This window comes from Corvus kubaryi, unplaced genomic scaffold (assembly GCF_017639235.1).
Source record: "Corvus kubaryi isolate FWS band 111438036 unplaced genomic scaffold, C.kubaryi_AGA036_p1.0 66, whole genome shotgun sequence".
Lineage (NCBI taxonomy): Eukaryota > Metazoa > Chordata > Aves > Passeriformes > Corvidae > Corvus > Corvus kubaryi.
Genome location: NW_024582054.1, coordinates 33,937,787 through 33,954,731, shown reverse-complemented (window position 1 = coordinate 33,954,731; position 16,945 = coordinate 33,937,787). Strand labels below are relative to the sequence as shown.

At 55.5% G+C, this 16,945-nt stretch overlaps 2 protein-coding genes across 6 annotated transcripts in view; one reads left to right on the top strand and one right to left on the bottom strand.

Annotated features, from left to right (window-relative positions):
- Positions 1–1,125, bottom strand: part of TXNDC16 (thioredoxin domain containing 16) — a 37,324-nt gene extending 36,199 nt beyond the window's left edge. For all 4 annotated transcript variants that reach the window (XR_006019288.1, XM_042047303.1, XM_042047302.1 and 1 more), the window contains exons 1-2: positions 1,035–1,125; positions 548–812 (exon numbers count right to left, since the gene is read on the bottom strand). The gene's annotated coding sequence lies outside the window, so the exon portion shown is untranslated. The remainder of the gene's footprint in view (positions 1–547; positions 813–1,034) is intronic.
- Positions 1,126–1,344: 219 nt separating this feature from the next.
- Positions 1,345–16,461, top strand: GPR137C (G protein-coupled receptor 137C). 2 transcript variants are annotated; one of them, XM_042047676.1, is made up of 7 exons: positions 1,345–1,815; positions 9,066–9,109; positions 9,733–9,961; positions 12,320–12,469; positions 12,980–13,102; positions 13,203–13,318; positions 14,138–16,461. In XM_042047676.1, the coding sequence occupies exons 1-7, from the start codon at positions 1,483–1,485 to the stop codon at positions 14,484–14,486; spliced, it is 1,344 nt and encodes a 447-aa protein (XP_041903610.1). In that variant the 5' UTR covers positions 1,345–1,482; the 3' UTR covers positions 14,487–16,461. The 2 variants fall into 2 exon arrangements, with proteins under 2 accessions (XP_041903610.1, XP_041903612.1); XM_042047678.1 differs by having other exon boundaries at positions 1,347–1,815; positions 14,179–14,420.
- The last annotated feature ends 484 nt before the right edge of the window (positions 16,462–16,945 follow it).

Here is a 16,945-nt window from a genome sequence, read left to right as displayed (position 1 = left end):
TGCCTGGATTTTTGCAGTGATGCTCCCATGCTGCCCCTTATCCTGCCACTTCCAGAAGAGCTTCACTTTCATTTTCACTTCCAGGTCCAACTTCCCAGCAGTTGGGTCTCACTTGCTATCCAAGGCTGCAGGAGGGACATGCTGCAGCCTTTCCCTCTGCCCACACTCAGGAGAGGAGGGCTTTGATTCCCATGGACAGCACACAGCCTGCAGCACGGAACCATGGAATCTTATAGGTTGGAAAAAACCTCTACGACCAGCGATTCCAACCATTCCCCCAGCACTGCCAAGCCCATCACTAACCCACGCCCCCACGTGCCCGTGGTTCGTGAACACTTCCAAGGATGGTGAATCCACCACTTCCCTGACAGCATCACCACCTGCTGGAATCACCACCTGCTGAATTCCACCACTTCCCCGGTGGAAGCAGCATCACCCACTGCTGCTGCCCCGCTGCCCCGTTCCGTCTGTCCTTGGGGACCCCGAAATCCCTGGAAAACAGCCGGCATTGGACGCAAGCTCCGGTCGGCTTAGGGCTGTCACTTACCTGGTGTTCCGAGCGTTAATGCCGATGTCCTCATCCCTCCTCCGCGGTGCTAGGCCAGCATCCCGCCCCGGGCTGTCGCTCTGGCCGGTGGCTTGGCTGCACGGCTGGAACACCCGGGATGCCCAAACCAGCGCTGGTGGGTCTGTGCCAGCCCGGCGATGGGACCCCTGAGCCGAGAGAGGCCTCTCGGTATCCTCCAGCCGGAGCCGAAACCTCTTCGCAGCGCGGGTCCCTGAGATGTCCCTGAAAACACGGGGATGGCCGCCTGCATGGAACAGACGGTCTGTGAGCGGCACCCGGGCATCCCCACACCGCCACGGACCCAACCTGCAGCGGGCATGGTCCCGCACCCCGACTCTGCCTGCGGCGGTGCCCAGATCCCCGCGGCTCCTCCGGGGGGCCCCTCAGCGCTCCCCTCATCCCTTCGCCCCTCCCTCATCCTTCTCATCTCCTTCTCCTCTCTCATCCCTCTCCGTCCCCCTCTCACCCCTCGCCGCCTCTCAGGGAAGGAGGAAGTGATGGAGAGCGGGCGGCGTCGCCAACCCAAGAAGCAAAGCGGCGGCGCGGCGGGGGCGTCGCGCGGGTGATTGACAGGCGGCGCCGGCCAGTGGGAGCGGCGGATGGGCGCGGCGGGGGGCGGGGCCGGCGGGCGGCCAATGGGGGCGCGCGCCGCCGCCCCTCAAATCAGCGGGCTCAGCCGGCTGTCCCCGGCACGGAGTTGTTTGGCGGCGGGCGGGCGGGCGGTGCAGCCGGGCGGGCGGGAGGGAGAAGGAGAAGGAGAAGGAGAAGGAGGAGGAGCAGAAGAAGAAGGAGGAGGAGGAGGAAGAAGAAGAAGAAAAGAAGAAGTGTGGGGTGGAGGCTCCCCTTTGTTGCATGGGGGTGTCCAGCCGGGGCTGAGGGAAGGCAGGGAGGGGGTCGGTGCCTCCCGCTGCCCCATGGCCCTCGCTGAGGGGGCGGCCGTGCCCTACGCCGTGGAGCTGGGGCTCACCGTGCTCCACACGGCGCTCTACGCCGCGCTCTTCCTCTTCGCCTACCTGCAGCTCTGGCTGCTGCTCTACTACCGCGAGCGGCGGCTGAGTTACCACACGCTCTGCCTCTTCCTCTGCCTGCTCTGGGCAGCCCTCAGGACCACCCTGTTCTCCTTCTACCTGCAGAATTCCCTGCAGGCCCTCCGCCTCCAGCAGCCCTTCGCCCACTGGCTCCTGTACTGCCTGCCCGGCTGCCTCCTCTTCTCCAGCCTCTGCCTTCTCAACCTCTATTTCGCCGAGGTAAGTTTTGCCTTTGGGCAAAACCTCTCCAAAATTCCCTTTCTCAAGCCTCCACCCTGCGGGACACCGGGGCTGGAAGCTCCTCTTCAGCCACCTCTCCGAACTTGGAGCGCCCTGGAGCCGAGGCTTGGGGGTGGGATGGGGATGTGAGTGTCCAGGTGAGGCTGGGAGGCGATCCTGGGGCTCTGCCCCCGCTGAGGCTTTGGGACAGGCTGGGGGATGCAGAGCTATGCCCTGGATCCCGGCTTGGACGGAGGCACAGGGATATGCCCTGAATCCTGCCTTGGAGGGAGGCACAGGGATTGTGCCCTGAATCCAGCCCTCAGTGCAGACTTTGGGACAGGCTGGGGGCATGCAGGGATTGTGCCCTGAATCCAAGCCCGTGGGGAGGCACGGGGATTGTGCCCTGAATCCAGGCTTGGGGAGAAGCACAGGGATTGTGCCCTTAATCCAAGCTTGGGGGGCGGGGTGGGAATTGGGGGGGGGGATGGTGTGAGCTAAAAGTGTGCCCAAAATCCCAGCATCAGGGGTTTGGGGTGCAGGGCTGTACCCTGACTGCAGACCCCGGGGTGGGGGGGGGGGGGACAGGCGCATGCCCGGGATTTGGGATTTGGGGGTGAAGGGAGATGCCCTGCTCCCAGGTTGGGTTTTCCTCTTTGCAACCCAGACCCACGGCAGGGGTGTTTGTGGGGGGGGGCATCACTTGAGGGACTGTTTTGCATCTTGTTTTAATTGATTCCCCTTGTGCAAAGGGGACCAGAAAGTGGCAGCAGCAGGGGCTGCTCTGGCCTGGAGTGATGCCAACCATTACGTCACCAGCCAGAGCCTCTTCTGCTATTGTTGCTGCGCTCCCTCCTTCTCTCCATCGCTCCACTGCGAACCGGGCTTGTTGTTCCGCAGCTTGTCAGACAAAAAAACCCCGAGATCCCTCACACAACAGCCCGGGGAAGCTGAGGGGGGCCCCTTCCCAGCACCACGATCGCTGCTGGGACGGTGCAGAGCTGCTTGTTATTGTCACCGAGCTGTGTCCCTGCTTTTCTGGGTTTCCCATCACTCGTGTTGTGATTTTTTTAGCCTCCTTCCCTTAGTTCTTCCACTTGCCTTTATCTCCTAAAGCCCTGGCTCTCCCCTCCCCATCTTCCTCCTGAATATTTTGTTTCTGCTCCAGTTTCTCGTGAGCAGCCCTCTGCTCGCCTGCCTCCCGGTTCGCTGCCTATTTATGAAACAAGTCACCACTTTTTTTCCTTCCAGCTTTGTTGTTGTTGTTGGGATTCTTTGCTCTGCAGCTCTCAGCTGTTCCCCAGCCTCACAAAGGAATCGCTAGCACACAGCGAAATCGCTCCGTCGCTCCGATGTGTCACCCACGGGAGTTATGATTTCATTTTCCCCAGGACACCAGCATTCACATGATACTTGGAGCAGTGGGGTTGTTCAGCTGTTTGGGTTCTTTTCCCCCCCCTCTTTTCTCCCAATAAACACCTGGAGGCTTTGGGGGGTGAGCTGCCTGTTGCAAAAGCTGTCGGAGGTGTTGTTGGTGGAGTGGCAGTGGAATAACAAATGGTGCATAGAGTGCACAAATCTGTCTTGTCTGCTCAAGGGAGCCTGACCTCCCAATTGCTCCAGCCAGGAGGGGTTTGTGTCCCTGGAAAGGCAGGGATTCTGTGCTCTGCTCCACAGAGTGGCTGGATTTCTGTTTTCTTCTAGGTCACTGGATTTGACAGCAGATTTGCCCCTCTGCAGGCTTGTTTAAAGGTCCTCTTAAAGTAAATCCAAATAGATTCCCAGGCTTCTCCTCCTCCCACGATATCTGTTTTTCAGTGAACTCTGCATATATCCCACTTCTTTCTCCTTGAAGACCTAGAGCCAAGGGAAATCCTGTCTGAGGAAATAAGAGCTGCGAATCTGGAGTGGGGAAGGATAAAGTGACTTGTGAAAATGGGTCTGCTTGCTCAGCTCCAGGGAGGGCCTGACACTTCCCTGGTGCCACCAGGAGGGGTGTCCATCACTCTGTGGGGTTTTTGGGTTATCTCAGTGGTGAAGCTCCAGCGATTTGGAGAAAGAGGGCAGCTGGATGGAAAGCCTCTGGTGCTTTCCTGGCTCCCATGATCTAGAGGTGACTGGTGTGTTTATTGGTGTGACTCCAGCAGAACGTGCCCATCCATTCCCACTTTTTAAGGGCCACTTGGCAGCAGCCTGTGGAAGGACACTGGGCTTCTGCTGGCCTGGGGGTGGCTTCCTGATCCGAGATGTCCTTGGATAAAAGCATGGGCTGCTGCTGTGCTGAGGGCCTGGCTCATTGTCCCTGTACACAGAGCCTCCTTTGTGGAGATGCTGGAGAAATGGCATCTGGGGAAGAAAATGGCCTGTGCTGTTATTCAAGCTGATCTTGCTCGATTTACGGGGCTCCTCAGGCTGTGTAGAGGCTGGGGATGGAATGGTGGTGGGGAAGAAGCTCCAGGGAACAGATACCCGTGGAGATGTGGCATTGCTTAATGCTCCAGGCTGTTCTGGGGCTGAAATTCAAATTTGCTAAACTGCCTGGTGTTCCTCCTCTCCGTGGGGACAGGCTGTCCTCTTCCTATCCCATCTTGGCCCTGGAGATTCCTGAGGGGATGCAGAGACCTGACAGAACGAGTGTGGGATGTGTATTTCTTTTTCACAGAATCCCAGAATGGTTTGAGTTGGAAGGGACCTTAAAGCTCATCCTATTCCACCCCCTGCCAAGGGCAGGGACACCTTCCCCTGTCCCAGGTTGCTCCAGCCTGGCCTTGGACACTTCCAGGGATCCAGGGGCAGCCACAGCTTCTCTGGGCAACCTGTGCCAGGGCCTCCCCACCCTCATGGGGAAGAATTTCTTCCCAATATCCCATCAAACCCTGCCCTCTGGCAGTGGGAAGCCATTCCCTGTGTCCTTTTATTCCAGGCTCTTGTCCAAAGTCCCTCTCCAGCTCTCTTGTAGGTTCCCTTGGGATACTTTTTCCACCTGGAACATCAAAAGGTGTAATAATGCCTTTAGCTTGGGAGCATCTCTTCCTCAGCCTGTGCTAGAACGAGTCCTTTCCTGGGAATCTGGAGTTCACAGTCCATCAGGTCAGAATTCCTCAGATCCACTCCCAATCTTGCCTCAATAGCTCAGATATCCAGTCTAGGATGTTCCTTTGCCTTGCCTTTGGAATAGCTCCTGTGCTGCCAGCTGCTTGAATAATGCCACCTTTCCCAAGAGTCTGCCACTTCCAGCTTTTCCCCAGGTCTTTGTCAGGAGCATGCTGCATGGAGATGGAAATACACGGAGGCAGCTCAGGATATTTAACCTGGAGGAAAGAAAAGGAGGCTCCGGGGGGACCTCCTGACTCTCCACAACTCCCTGACAGGAGGGTGCAACCAGGTGGGGGTTGGGCTCTGCTCCCAGGGAACAAGGGACAAGAGGAAAAGGCCTCAAGTTGCACCAGGGGAGGTTTAGATTGGATATTAGGGAAGATTTCTTCATGGAAAGGGTTGTCAGGCATTGGAAGGAGCTGCCCAGGGAGGTTTGGAGTCCTGGAGGTGGCACTCAGAGCTCTGGGCTGGTGACAAGGTGGGCAGCAGGCGCAGGTTGGACCTGATGGTCTTGGAGGTCTTCTCCAACTCAAATGATTCCATGAAATGCAGCCACAACAACCTTGATCTTAAGGACCTTCCTGAGCACTTGGCACCCCTGCTTGTCCTGGGAATCAGCAGCTGGCACAGGGATGAGTAAGGAATGTTGGCCTGGTGGGACTGATGGCGTGGCCAGAGCCCTTCACCTGTGTGTGTTTCTCTAAGTGCTCCATCTGATGAAATGACATCAGCCCTTTCATCTCTTCCTGCTCTAATTGCCCTGCAGCAGACAGGCATGGAAAGAGCATCCAGCCTGGGAGATGTTTGTCTTTACAGTCCTGGATCTTCTCAGATGGAAAACTGGAAAAGTCTCCATCCTTCAATTCCCTCTTTCACCTTCCCTGTCTCGCAGACACCTGGCAGTGCCCTCTGCCTCGCAGGGACAGCTGGTGAGGGATCGCTGAAACCCCAAACTGCTCCATCCCATAGCTGCTGATTCCCCTGTTTCCCAGATGAACAGGTGGCCGTGCTGGGGACCAGCTATTCTAGGAAAGGAGGGAACATGCAAAGTTGCAGCCTGTGTCCATGATGGCATGGAATGATCTCGGTATTAATGAGGATGGTGAGAGATCCTCAGGGAGAGTTCCAGCTTTTCCTCTGTGGGCTGAGGGGGGGGTTTGCACGCTTGGTACAAGGTGTGATCCCAAAATAGTCTGTGCTGTGCTCCCATTATCTCGTGTGGTGAGAGAAGGGATCTGTCTGGGGATGCTCCTGCAGCTGAGCTGTGCTGGGGCAGGGCACGGCTGTGTCTTGTACCTGCAGAGCCCAAACTGGTGCTGCCTTTATGAAGCAAGAGAGAATTTGATTCCAGTGGGCAATGACGAATTCCTGGGTCTTTCAGATCTGTTGATAACAGCATAAGTGCTGTTAGGGTTAAGATCCTGCCTTGTGCATGTACCGGGAGTGGTCCTTGGATTCATCTGTGGGATCTGGGATGTGTCACTTATCTTCCCTTAGCAGCTGTGACACCTCCAGTGCACCTTCTAAGGGTGAGTGTGTCTCTTGAACAGACCCTTAGGGGCTCCCTGGGCTGTGATGTGAACAAGGAAATCACTTTTATGGGATAAATCCTCTCATCACAAATCCAAAAGCCTCTGGCATCACAGGGGGCTTTGGGGTCTGTAACTTATCTCAGCCTCACCTTCTGGCTCATGTGGAATGCTCAGGGGATCCATGGCTCTGGAAAGGCACCTGAGTATTCCAAACTGCTGTAAAAGACTTGTTCAGGAGTAAATGTTCCCAGTCCTGCTGCTCTGGGCTGCTGAGACCTCTGTTCCCTGTTTTCATGCTTGACTTCTGGAGCTGGGCTCAGCTCAGATCCGAAGGAACTGTTCAGTTTGCAGGGATTGCTGCTCACAGCTTGGCCTACTGCGCCTGCTGAAGCACAGGGGTCTATTTTTCCTGTTTTTCTGAAGAACAGGATCGTTCCTGAACTCTCTGTGCTGGATTTTTCACAGCAGAACCCTCTGCCTCGGCCGTCCTTGGGCTCAGAGAGCAGCAGAGCCCCGTGCAGGAGGCTCAGAGCTTGTCTCAAGGATAAGAACCCAGAGACACCCTGTGCACACTGGTGGTGCCACCTCCTGACCCAGTCCCTGGGAAGGAAAAGCAACCTTCAGATAACTTATCAGCCTTAATAACTAAAACCACCAACACAGTGGTGTCTGCTCCCTTCCTGAAGTTATAGGAACAACTATCCGGGGGCTAATAAAAGTGTGAGGCTGGAGCTGTGGTCTCCCTCTGCTTTCCATGGCAGCGGGCCAAGCATGAGGCTCAAATTGCTGTTGCACTCTTAACCCTGACTCAGCTTTGTGTGCCTTAATCCCCGGGGCTGCAGGGGAGGCTTTGGGGACAGAGTCCTGCCCAAAACAGCATCTTCCTGTGAGCCAGGGGCACTTCCCTGCTCAGCTGAGGGGCTGTTGCAAGCTGAGAACACAACATTCCCAGCTGGAATACAAGCCAGGGGCTCTGCAGTGCTGCTCAGAGGCTGAGGTTACAGACAGCTCTTCAGGGAGTCACAGCAGGAGTACAGATTCCTCCATGGATTTCCATGCTGCTGGAATGGGTGCTGAACCAGGAGTTTCCCAGCTGGATGCCACCGATGCTTGTTTTGACAGGACAAGAGGAAACAGCCTCAAGTTGTGCCAGGGAATATTTAGACTGGATGTTAGGAAAGAGTTCTTCACTGGAAGGGTGGTCAGGTGTTGGAACAGGCTCAGGGCAGTGGTGGAGTCCTCATCCCGGGAAGTGTTTAAAAAAAACACGTGGATGTGACACTTCAGGGCATGGTTTAGTGGTGAATGTGGTGGTGCTGGATTCATGGTTGTGCTGGATGACCTTGGAGGGCTCTTCCAACCTCAGCAATTCAGTGATTCCATGACACTCCCAAAGTGCTTGAATGTCACCTACAGGCAAATGATGGAGGATTCAGGGCCACCACGTGGCCCTTCCAAGGCCCAGTTTCCTGTAACTCAAATGAGTTTTAGGGCTCAGAGAGGATTGTGCCCCACTCCTGCACGTGTCTGGGCCAGGACAATGGGATAGAGAACATTCCTGAGGCTGGATACCTCCCTCTGCTGAAGAGCCATGTCTCATTACCCACTAAATTGAGCTCGTCCTCCCTCAGCCTTGGGAAGAGGAGGCAGGCAGTGGAAGTGACTCTTGGAAGAGAATCACTGAAGCTGTCCAATGTCCTTTGAAATGCTTGGAACCACTGCAGTGGCTCAGACAAGCCTCAGATCCTGAAATGTCTCTGGAAATCCCGTTGGCAGCAGCCTGATTCCTGAAGCTCATGTGCCATTTCTACCTCAGTGCTGACTTGGAAGCAAGAGCCAAGGAATCCCACCAGGATAAAAGCTGACTAAGGATGCCTGGGAGGAGATGAGTGATCCTTCACTGCTGACAGGGAAGGCTCCTTGTGGGAGAAGAGAAACTGAACCTCCACACCTGTGCAGTGATCCCACAAGTACAGGTGGGATCTGTCTGGATGTGTCTCTGTCTCTTCCCAAGTTCCTTCAAGGTCTCTAATCAGGACATGAGCTTTGCCTGTGGCTGAATGTGACCCCAGCTCTGGGATCCTTCCTGATGGGGTCTGTACCTGGAGCTGGTCACAACCCAGTTCCTGCCATGGCTGTTTTCCTGAGCAGTGTGAGCACTGCTTCCCTGTCCCTTTGCAGCAGGAACTCCCATCTGAGCTGTGACTTGGGAATGTCTGCACCTTCCTAAACTGTCCCTACTTCTCTAACACGGAAATCCAGCATGGCTGAGGTCCTAAAACAGCCCAAAACACTGGGAAAAGGAGATGTATTTTTGAAGGACTTTAATGACTTTAAGTGCTAAACTCCCTTCTTTTTTTTGAAGTCTTTAAGGTGTGGTGTTAAGGTGCTTTTCAGATATGGGGTGTTAAATGTGTTTATGGTTGTTGGCTACCTGTATTTGGGCTGGGCTTGTACAAGGAAAAAAGTACCAGTCTTTGGGGTCCAGAGCAAGACTTGATGCTAATAAAAAATCCAGAGTCCTTGGAGATGTCCAGCTCTGGTTCCCTTTTTTATCTCTTGACCAATTTGAAAGGAAACTGTAGGCTGTGTAAAATAACCCTGTGCAAATCTTTCCTGCAGGTCATATTCAAAGTGAAATGTGCAGCTGAATTCAACAAGTACAAGTAAGTGCTGCTGTCCTGACCTTCCCTTCAAAGCTGGTCCCAGGGGAATGGGGGGGAATGGGGGGGTCAGGCCCCAAAGGCTGAACAGAGCTCTAATTCCACCCCTGTGCTCTGACAAAGGAGCAGAGTTCTGCCTTGGAGCAGGACTGGGAGTGTCAGGGGTGCCAAGGGAGCTCAAGCATCCCAGTTCCCCTGGGTGAACTCTTAGGGTCGCTCTGAGCTGTCCCAGCCCAGGAAAGATGTGCAGAACAAGGCTTGAGCAATGGGTGAGCCCCAGGTTTGTGCAGCTCAGGTGCTTCCCAGGGAAACCCAGGGTGGAAAATGCAAGCTCCAGTGGCTCTCAATAAAGGAGTTGCAGTGGTTGTGATGACTCATGGCTTATTGACTGGAGTTAATGCAGAGCTGGAGCAACACTTAAAATCTGCAAGATAAGAACCTGACTGTCAGAAGATGAGTCTTGTAACTCATGACTGCTTACGCTGCTCATGTGTTATGAGAGCAGCTCCAACAAATCCTCTGCAGCCTTGGGCTGCCAATACAACCCCTGAAATTTGCTGGAAGGGATGTGCAGAATGAACCTGGACTTGCCTCAGTCACCATTTTTCCCCTCACCATCTCTCCAGGGTCCTGTTGTACTTGGGCTCCATCCTCACCAGCCTCCTGTTCCTAGTTGTGAATTTAACCTGTGCAATGCTGATCCACGGCGAGGTCCCGGAGAAGCAGCTGAGGTGGACGGTCCTGGCCCGGGCCCTGGTCAACGACAGCCTCTTCATCCTCTGCGCCATCTCCCTGGCCTGCTGCATGTGCAAGCTGGGAAAGATGTCCTCAGCCAACGTCTACCTCGAGTCCAAGGTGGGTGAATGCCTTGGGAACTCCCACTGGGACTGCTCAGCTGGATCTGGGTGTGCTCACTCAGGGCAGCGCTGGCCTGGTGGCACCTGAGCTGCTCTTGCTCAGATTCTCCTTCCGGTGGGGAGGTGGCAACTCTTGGATTCCTCCCTCCACAAAGTGCACGCTCCTGCTGTGGGAATGACGTTTCCTGCGTGTTTTAGGGGAATGCTTTGCAGCTTTGGCATAACAGATTTATGAGCTGCTTCTGCTTTTTAGGCACAGAAAATCCTGGGTTTGCCTTGAAGAGAGGGCTCTCTAAGAGCAGCAGATGCAGTTTTTGCTGTGTATTTTACCTGTGGCGGGTGTGTCATGCTTCCCTGCAAAGGGAATCCCCCAGAAATCCAGCTTTAGCTGGGCTCTGCTTGGGCAGGATGAGATCTCCTGGATGAGATGAGCATCTTGGAATGGCAGGAGAGGTTGCTGTAGGTCCTGTCCCAAAGCAGCACGGGTGAGGGCCTGAACACACACAGCTCTTTTCCAGTAGGTGGGAGAGTGAAAAAGCCACACCAGCAGTGTGGCAGGAGGCTGCAATCAGTGTCCACTTGAGTGCCTGGAAACATTTAGAGGAAAAACCAGAGCACCTGAGCACAGCCAGTTGAAGCTGAGGCCTTCTGTAGGAGATGTCTGGCTCCTTGAGCAGCAGAGGGCATCGGGTGGCTTCCCAGAATCCAGGATGTGTGGGCTGGGACTGGTGTCCTACCTGGCTCCTGTGACAGCTGTCCAGAGGCTGCAGGTTGCATCCAGGTCTGCAGTGAGCCAGGAGCAGGCAGGAGCAGAGAAACTGCTCCCACCCCTGCTGGCCTGGGCCTGGTCTCCAGCTCTGACTGGCTCTGGACACTCATTAACTCACCCAGTTCCCCCAGTGCAGGAGCTTCCTCTCCTCACATGCCCGAGGCTGCCCCTGGCCTGTGCTCCAGGGAAGCTCTCCGCTTGGATACTCACCCTGGCTGTCTGCTAAAGGTCTCTGCCTCCCTCCCCTGCCTTGGGGGCATCCCCTGACGTTGTGTGTGGGAAACTGCTGCAGAAACGGGGTGGGGATGAGCAGAAATGTTCCACAGATGCCCCAGAACTCAAAGCCACGCAGCAAGGCTGGAGGCTGCTGCCTCCACACTGAAGGTGGGGAAGTTGGAGCCATGGGAAAGGCTGGACTGCAGCCAGCTCCTGTCCTGTGGTCCTTGTGAGCTGGAGATTTGCTTCAGCAGCCTTTGTGCCTCATTGTGCTGGCCTGAGCAGCACGGGCTCACCACCAGTGACAGCAGGATGTGTTCTGGGCTTCGGTGCTGTCACTTGTCTGTTGGCACCTCTCTCCTACTGACTCTCTCAAGATACTGTCCTGAGCTCCAAATCTGGGAAAGCAGAGCTGGGATGTGGAGCAGACCAGAGAGATGAGCTTCCCCAGCAGATTCTCTGCTTAAACACAAAGGCAGCTCAGGTGCTGAGGGGTGTTTGCCCTCTCACTGGCTTGGTGCCTCCCAGCAGTCATTGAAGGGGATTCATGGATGGATTTAACAAGGACTAAGTTTGTCCCAGAATGGTTTGGGTTGGAAGGGATCTTAAATCCCATCCAGTGCCACCCCTGCCATGGGCAGGGACACCTTCCACTATCCCAGGTTGCTCCAAACCCCATCCAACCTGGCCTTGGACAATTCCAGGGATCCAGGGGCAGCCACAGCTTCTCTGGGCACCCTGTGCCAGGGCCTGCCCACCCTCACAGCCAGGAATTCCTTCCCAATATCCCATCTATCCCTGCCCTCTGTCTGTTTGAAGCCATTCCCTTGTCCTGTCCCTCCAGGCCATTGTAAATGATGCCTCTCCATCTTTTCTGTGGGCTCCCTTCAGGAGTCCAAGCTCTGGGACTTTCTTCCCACCCCAAATGTTTGGGCTTCTTTTCTAGACAAACACCATGAAATGCTGGGGTGCTGAGCTGCTGCAAGTGAAACTCCTCTGCAGGGTCTGATGGGGTGTAAAGCAGAAGTTGATTTTCCTGGTGGTTGGTTGTTGGCCTTGTGGAGATTCCCAGAGGAAGGCAGGCGGTGCAGCAGCATCTCCCTCGACCCCCAGTTTGGAGCTGACTGACAAAGTCCTGCCAGTGACACTCCAGTGCCTCAGATCCTTCCCTGCTCCCAGGCAGCTCTGGCTGTGCAGCTCCTGCAATGAACTCATCACATGAGAAAGCTCTTACCCAGCTCTGAATATTTTAGCAACAACATACAAATGTTCTGGGTCATTCTTGGCTGCACAGCTGTTCATGCATTTAAGGGAACGGGGAAGAACATCACAGCTCTGTATTACAACTCCTTTTATTTCTTCCTGTCCTAGGGAACATCTGTCTGCCAGGCTATTCTGGTGGGATCTGTAGTGGCCCTCCTGTACTCCTCAAGGGCTTGCTATAACCTGGTAGCTGTGGCCATATCTCCAGACAATGTTCCTGGTCCTTTTAACTATGGCTGGGACAACCTTTCAGACAAGGTGAGTGTGTGACCCCCAGTCCAGACCCAGTGAAGTGAAATGCAGTCACTCCTCATCCTGTGAGGGTGAAAAGGGGGCTCTGGGGGGTGTGAACCCCCACATGAGCTGCCTTTCTGCTTTCAGAAGCTCTCTCCACCCAGCAAACCTGAATCTTCCTCTCTCCAGCCACTTCTTCAGGAAGGATTCCCTGTTGTGCTCCTCCCTCTCAGCCTGCCAACTCTTCTTTTGAGGGAGAGGAGGGACAAGTCAACTAGAGCAGAACAGCAATGCTTAATCAGGCGTGGCTGTGTGTGAGGGAGAGCCACTGGTGTGGGGAGCGAGCTCCCAGTGCCCTGGTAGCACACTCTGAGCAGAACCAGCTCACCCAAACCAGAGCAGCAGGCAGGTGAAGGTCACTGTGCTGCTTTAGGGACTCCTGCCTTCGGAGGGTTTCTCTGCCCTCCCAGTTCCAGCTTTTGGGAGCTCTGTGAGTGGCTAGGATGACACAGACCCTCTGCCTTGTGCCCACAGGTGCACATGGAGGTGAGCAGCGAGGAGTACGTGGTGTTTGGAGTGGTCCTGTTCCTCTGGGAGCTGGTGCCAACCACTTTCGTGGTGCTGTTCTTCCGCGCTCAGAGACTGAGCCAGAACCTGGTAGGCCTGGGCAAGTTCCTCCCTCCAAGTGCAGGGAGGAGCCCCTGGGGTGACTCTTGGGAATGTTTTGGTTCTGGCCTAACTCCTTTCTCCTTGGCAGACTCCAGCAGGGATGGTCAACAGCCACAGCTACAGCTCCAGGGCCTATTTCTTCGACAATCCGAGGCGCTACGACAGCGATGATGACTTGTCACGGCTCGGGGGCAGGGAAGGAGGGTGAGTAAGGGTTGTGCTGCTGCTCTGCTGCCCTCTGGGGAAGCAACAGAGCTCCTGGTTTCTGCTCCTAGGAAAAATTTTGGTGGAAGAGGCAGCTTGGGCAAGGTGGATGGGGCAGGGAGGCTCTGACAGACCTTTTGTTCCCTTCTGCAGCTCACAAGGAGCTGTTTTTATTGGGCAGAAGTGACCAGCTCAGAGGTGGATGTGGATGGTGCTCACAGGTAGTGATTGCACACAGGAAATCTCATTCAGGAGGGCTGGGATCCATTTCAGAGGGCTCTGAAATGATCTCCAGAGGGGTTTCTCCTCTGGGAAGTGAGAGCTGGTGAAGTCCTGGGAGGGACCTGGCACAAAACTCTGCAGGAACCTCTGGTGTGGATGAGAATGGTCGGGTATCCCCAGCAAAACTCTTATGAGGCATCCTGGCAGCCCTGTCACCCGTCATCATGGAATGGTTTGGGCTGGAAGGGACCTTAAAACCTTGTTCCACCCCATGGGCAGGGACACCTTCCACTGCACCAGGTTGCTCCAAGCCCTGTGCAGCCTGGCCTTGGAATACTTCCTTTCCACTTCACTTCCGAGTCCCTCGCTTGCTGTCCAGGGGTGTAGTGAGCAGTTCAGAGGTTCTGGCTCTTCTTGACCAGTGTTGTGGGGCCTGGTGCTCTTGTTCTTGTAGCTGTCTCATCAAAGCCAAGTTCCTTGGAGCTATTGTGCCTTCAAACTCTGACACCCTGACCAGTGCTGGGAGCAGAAGTTCGGCGGAGCGAAATTATTCATCCCTAAAAGTCCATGCTTGGTTTTTTTCTGTCTCTCCTGCAGCTTGGCCACCCCTCAGTCTGTTTTTTCTGTCTCTCCTGCAGCTTGGCCACCCCTCAGTGCTCGGGCTGCTACGGCTCCCTGGCCGGGACCGACAGCGGGAGCGCCGCGGACAGCGCGCCCTTGCTCTGCGCCGCCGGCGGCTCGGAGATCAACCACCACCACAGCTCCCACCCTGCCCCACAGAACTGAGGAGGCTCCCTCTCTTCCCAGAGTGGCACTCATGTATAGGATTGTAACCTGGTTTTCCTCTTTTCCTCCTCTCCCCCCAAAGCATCTAACTCATGACACAAACATTCCACTACCTGCCGCAGCTGCGCGCGGGACTGAGCCCAGGGCTGCAGGCAGTTAAGTCAGAGAACTGTGACTTTAAGGTACCATGTAGCAAAGTGAAGCTGAACTCTCTGGAAGCTTTTTTTTTTCCTTGGTCTGGTCTTCAAGATGTTGGCAGCTAAATGCACCAGAGCTTCCTCACTAGAAAAGAAACATCAAATGCATATTTGCACTTTTATCTGCACACTTGGAAGGAACGAATCTTGCTCGGGCTGTGCTTGGCCTGAGACTGTTCTAGTTACTCTTTTAATTGCACATGCAGAGCTGGGAGAGGCACTGTCTTCCTGCAAAGACGTGTTCCCTGAAGGACTCTGCATCCTGCCTCCCTGGGAGCGGGGAGCTCTGTCCGGGCAGGGCTCCCGGTGCTGGATGCTGGAGTTTACTGTGCCATATTCCCACCTGGCAGGGCTGGGTGAGGCCTCGGGGCTCGGGGGGGTCTTGCTCTGCCTGCTGGTCCCACCTGGCTGCTGCCCTGTCCTACCTGGGCCTGCGGCTCAGAGCTGAGTGAGGTCAGCGTTCCTGCTGGCCTCGTGACCACCCCGCTGGCCCGTGGCTGAGGGACAGGGCTGGCTTTTCCCTGCAGGGAGAGGCTGGAGCTGGCTCAGCAGGAGTGTGTGTGCAGGAATGTGTGTGAATCCAGGGCTGCTGCACCCGCTGGGTGCCGGCCCTGCTCGCCCTCCTCGATGCCCACAGTGGGGCTCCCCTCGTCCCCCTCAGTATTAAATTGCATTTAGCAGATAACCAAGAGTTTTAACCTGAAGTGAATGTGAACTGCTGGGTCCCCACTGAGGTGCAGGGGGTGTGTGGCTGCCTGTGGAACGTTGCTGTTGCAGAGGGAAGGGGCAGAAACCACAGGGATCTAATCCCTGGGCTCCTTGCTCTGCCCTCCCACTGCCCCCAGAGCTGTGGAGTGCAGAGGGGGGGTGGTGCTGGGTCAGGCTGGGAGAGGTCCCTGTGTCTTTACTTAACCAAAATAGCCAAGTTTGACCTAGCCTGGGCTCTTGGAGATGAGGCTTGGTGTTATTCCTGGCTTGTCCCTGAGCCAGCCGCGGGGATGAGCGGAGCAGCTGGGGCTGAAGGCGCTGGTGCAGGGAGGGAGCTGCTCTGACCGTGGGGCCAATCCACCCTGGGACTGCTTTTAACCTGCCCTGTGCTGCTCCACCCCCGCTGTGACGCTGGGGGCCAGGGAATGCCGTGCTAGGACAATGACCTGGGAGCTGGAGAGACGCGGGGCAGCCTCGGTGGTGAGAGAAACGCCAGCCCCGGGGCAGCCCCGGCCTCTCCCCGGTGTCACTTGTCCCACTGCCCACACCCCGGCCCTGTGCGTGGCTTCTGCTCTCCCTGCTCACCTCCTGCACTCGTGCTGGCCCAAAAAAGCAGCAAGTCCTGCTTCTTCTTTGGAGAAGGCAAAGATGGCAACTCTCAGCACATCCCTTGCTCGAGTCCCTGCCCCAGAGCTCCACCCCGGCTGCTCCCCTGTCTCCTGGCAGGAACAGGTCGCTCCATCTCAATCCCTGCTTGGCTTATGGCGAAGCTGGTGAAGGGCCAGGCACTGTCAGCCTTCCCTCTGCTGCCATAAGTCTCCAAAGACAGCAAGTGACACTCGTGGCCCCTGTTCTTGCTTAAATTCCAAAGCACTAGGAGCACTTTAAGTTTTACTTTGGAGGGAAAGGAGTGTAGTGCAAAAAAAAAAAAAAAAAAAAATACTACACAATCCAAGGGCTACAGGCTCATTGTTCCTCTTGCACTGAAGCACACACCCACACTACGATCTTCCTGGATTTGGGATGGCAGGTCAGGGCAGTGAGCCTCGTTGCTGATGGACCCCTGAGCGACTGGCCAAGCGTTTGGGTTTTACTCCTTTGTCCGGTGGATTCCGAACTGACCGCTCCTCCCGGGGCCGGTCCCGTGTTTTACTGAAGTAATTTATAGCTGAGAAGTTACGATGACTTTTTTAATGCATAGTTGCCTTTCATTAAACTTTCTTTTGGGTTTTTGGTTTTTTTTTTTGGTATGGTTTAACAGTGTTCTGGCTTTGCAGGCGGGCAGCAGCTGCTGCCCCAGGAGCTGTGGCCAATGAATGTACCTATTTGTTCTTCACTAAACTGTAACCAAGCACTACTCTGTTGAAATAAATAAAAAATATTAAAAAAAAAAAAAGGATTTTCTGTGCTGGGATGGCTCCCAGGGTGCCCCAGCCAGCTCCAGGTATGGCCCTGTGGTCCCCCTGTGCCCTGCCAGGACCTGGCACATCTGACTGCTTTGCTGCCACAGGGCTGGGAGCTCTGTGGGATGGGCTCTGAGGGCTGAGCAGGGGGTGGCACAGGGGGTTTATCCTCTGGTGTTTCTCTGGCTGCAGCCCTGAGGGATGCTGTCCTGAGGGAATGGCTGGAGCTGTGCCAGGGGAGGATTTGGTTGGATTTCAGGACAAGGCTCTTCCCCCAGAGGGTGCTGGGCACTGCCCAGGCTCCCCAGGGA

What these genes read in the sequence shown, in the direction of transcription:
- GPR137C (XM_042047676.1), top strand. Translation starts at nt 1,483, where the DNA reads ATGGCCCTCGCTGAGGGGGCGGCCGTGCCCTACGCCGTGGAGCTGGGG. An exon ending in TCAACCTCTATTTCGCCGAG is followed by an intron (nt 1,816 to 9,065) that starts GTAAGTTTTGCC and finishes TCTTTCCTGCAG; the next exon opens with GTCATATTCAAAGTGAAATG. An exon ending in GCTGAATTCAACAAGTACAA is followed by an intron (nt 9,110 to 9,732) that starts GTAAGTGCTGCT and finishes CCATCTCTCCAG; the next exon opens with GGTCCTGTTGTACTTGGGCT.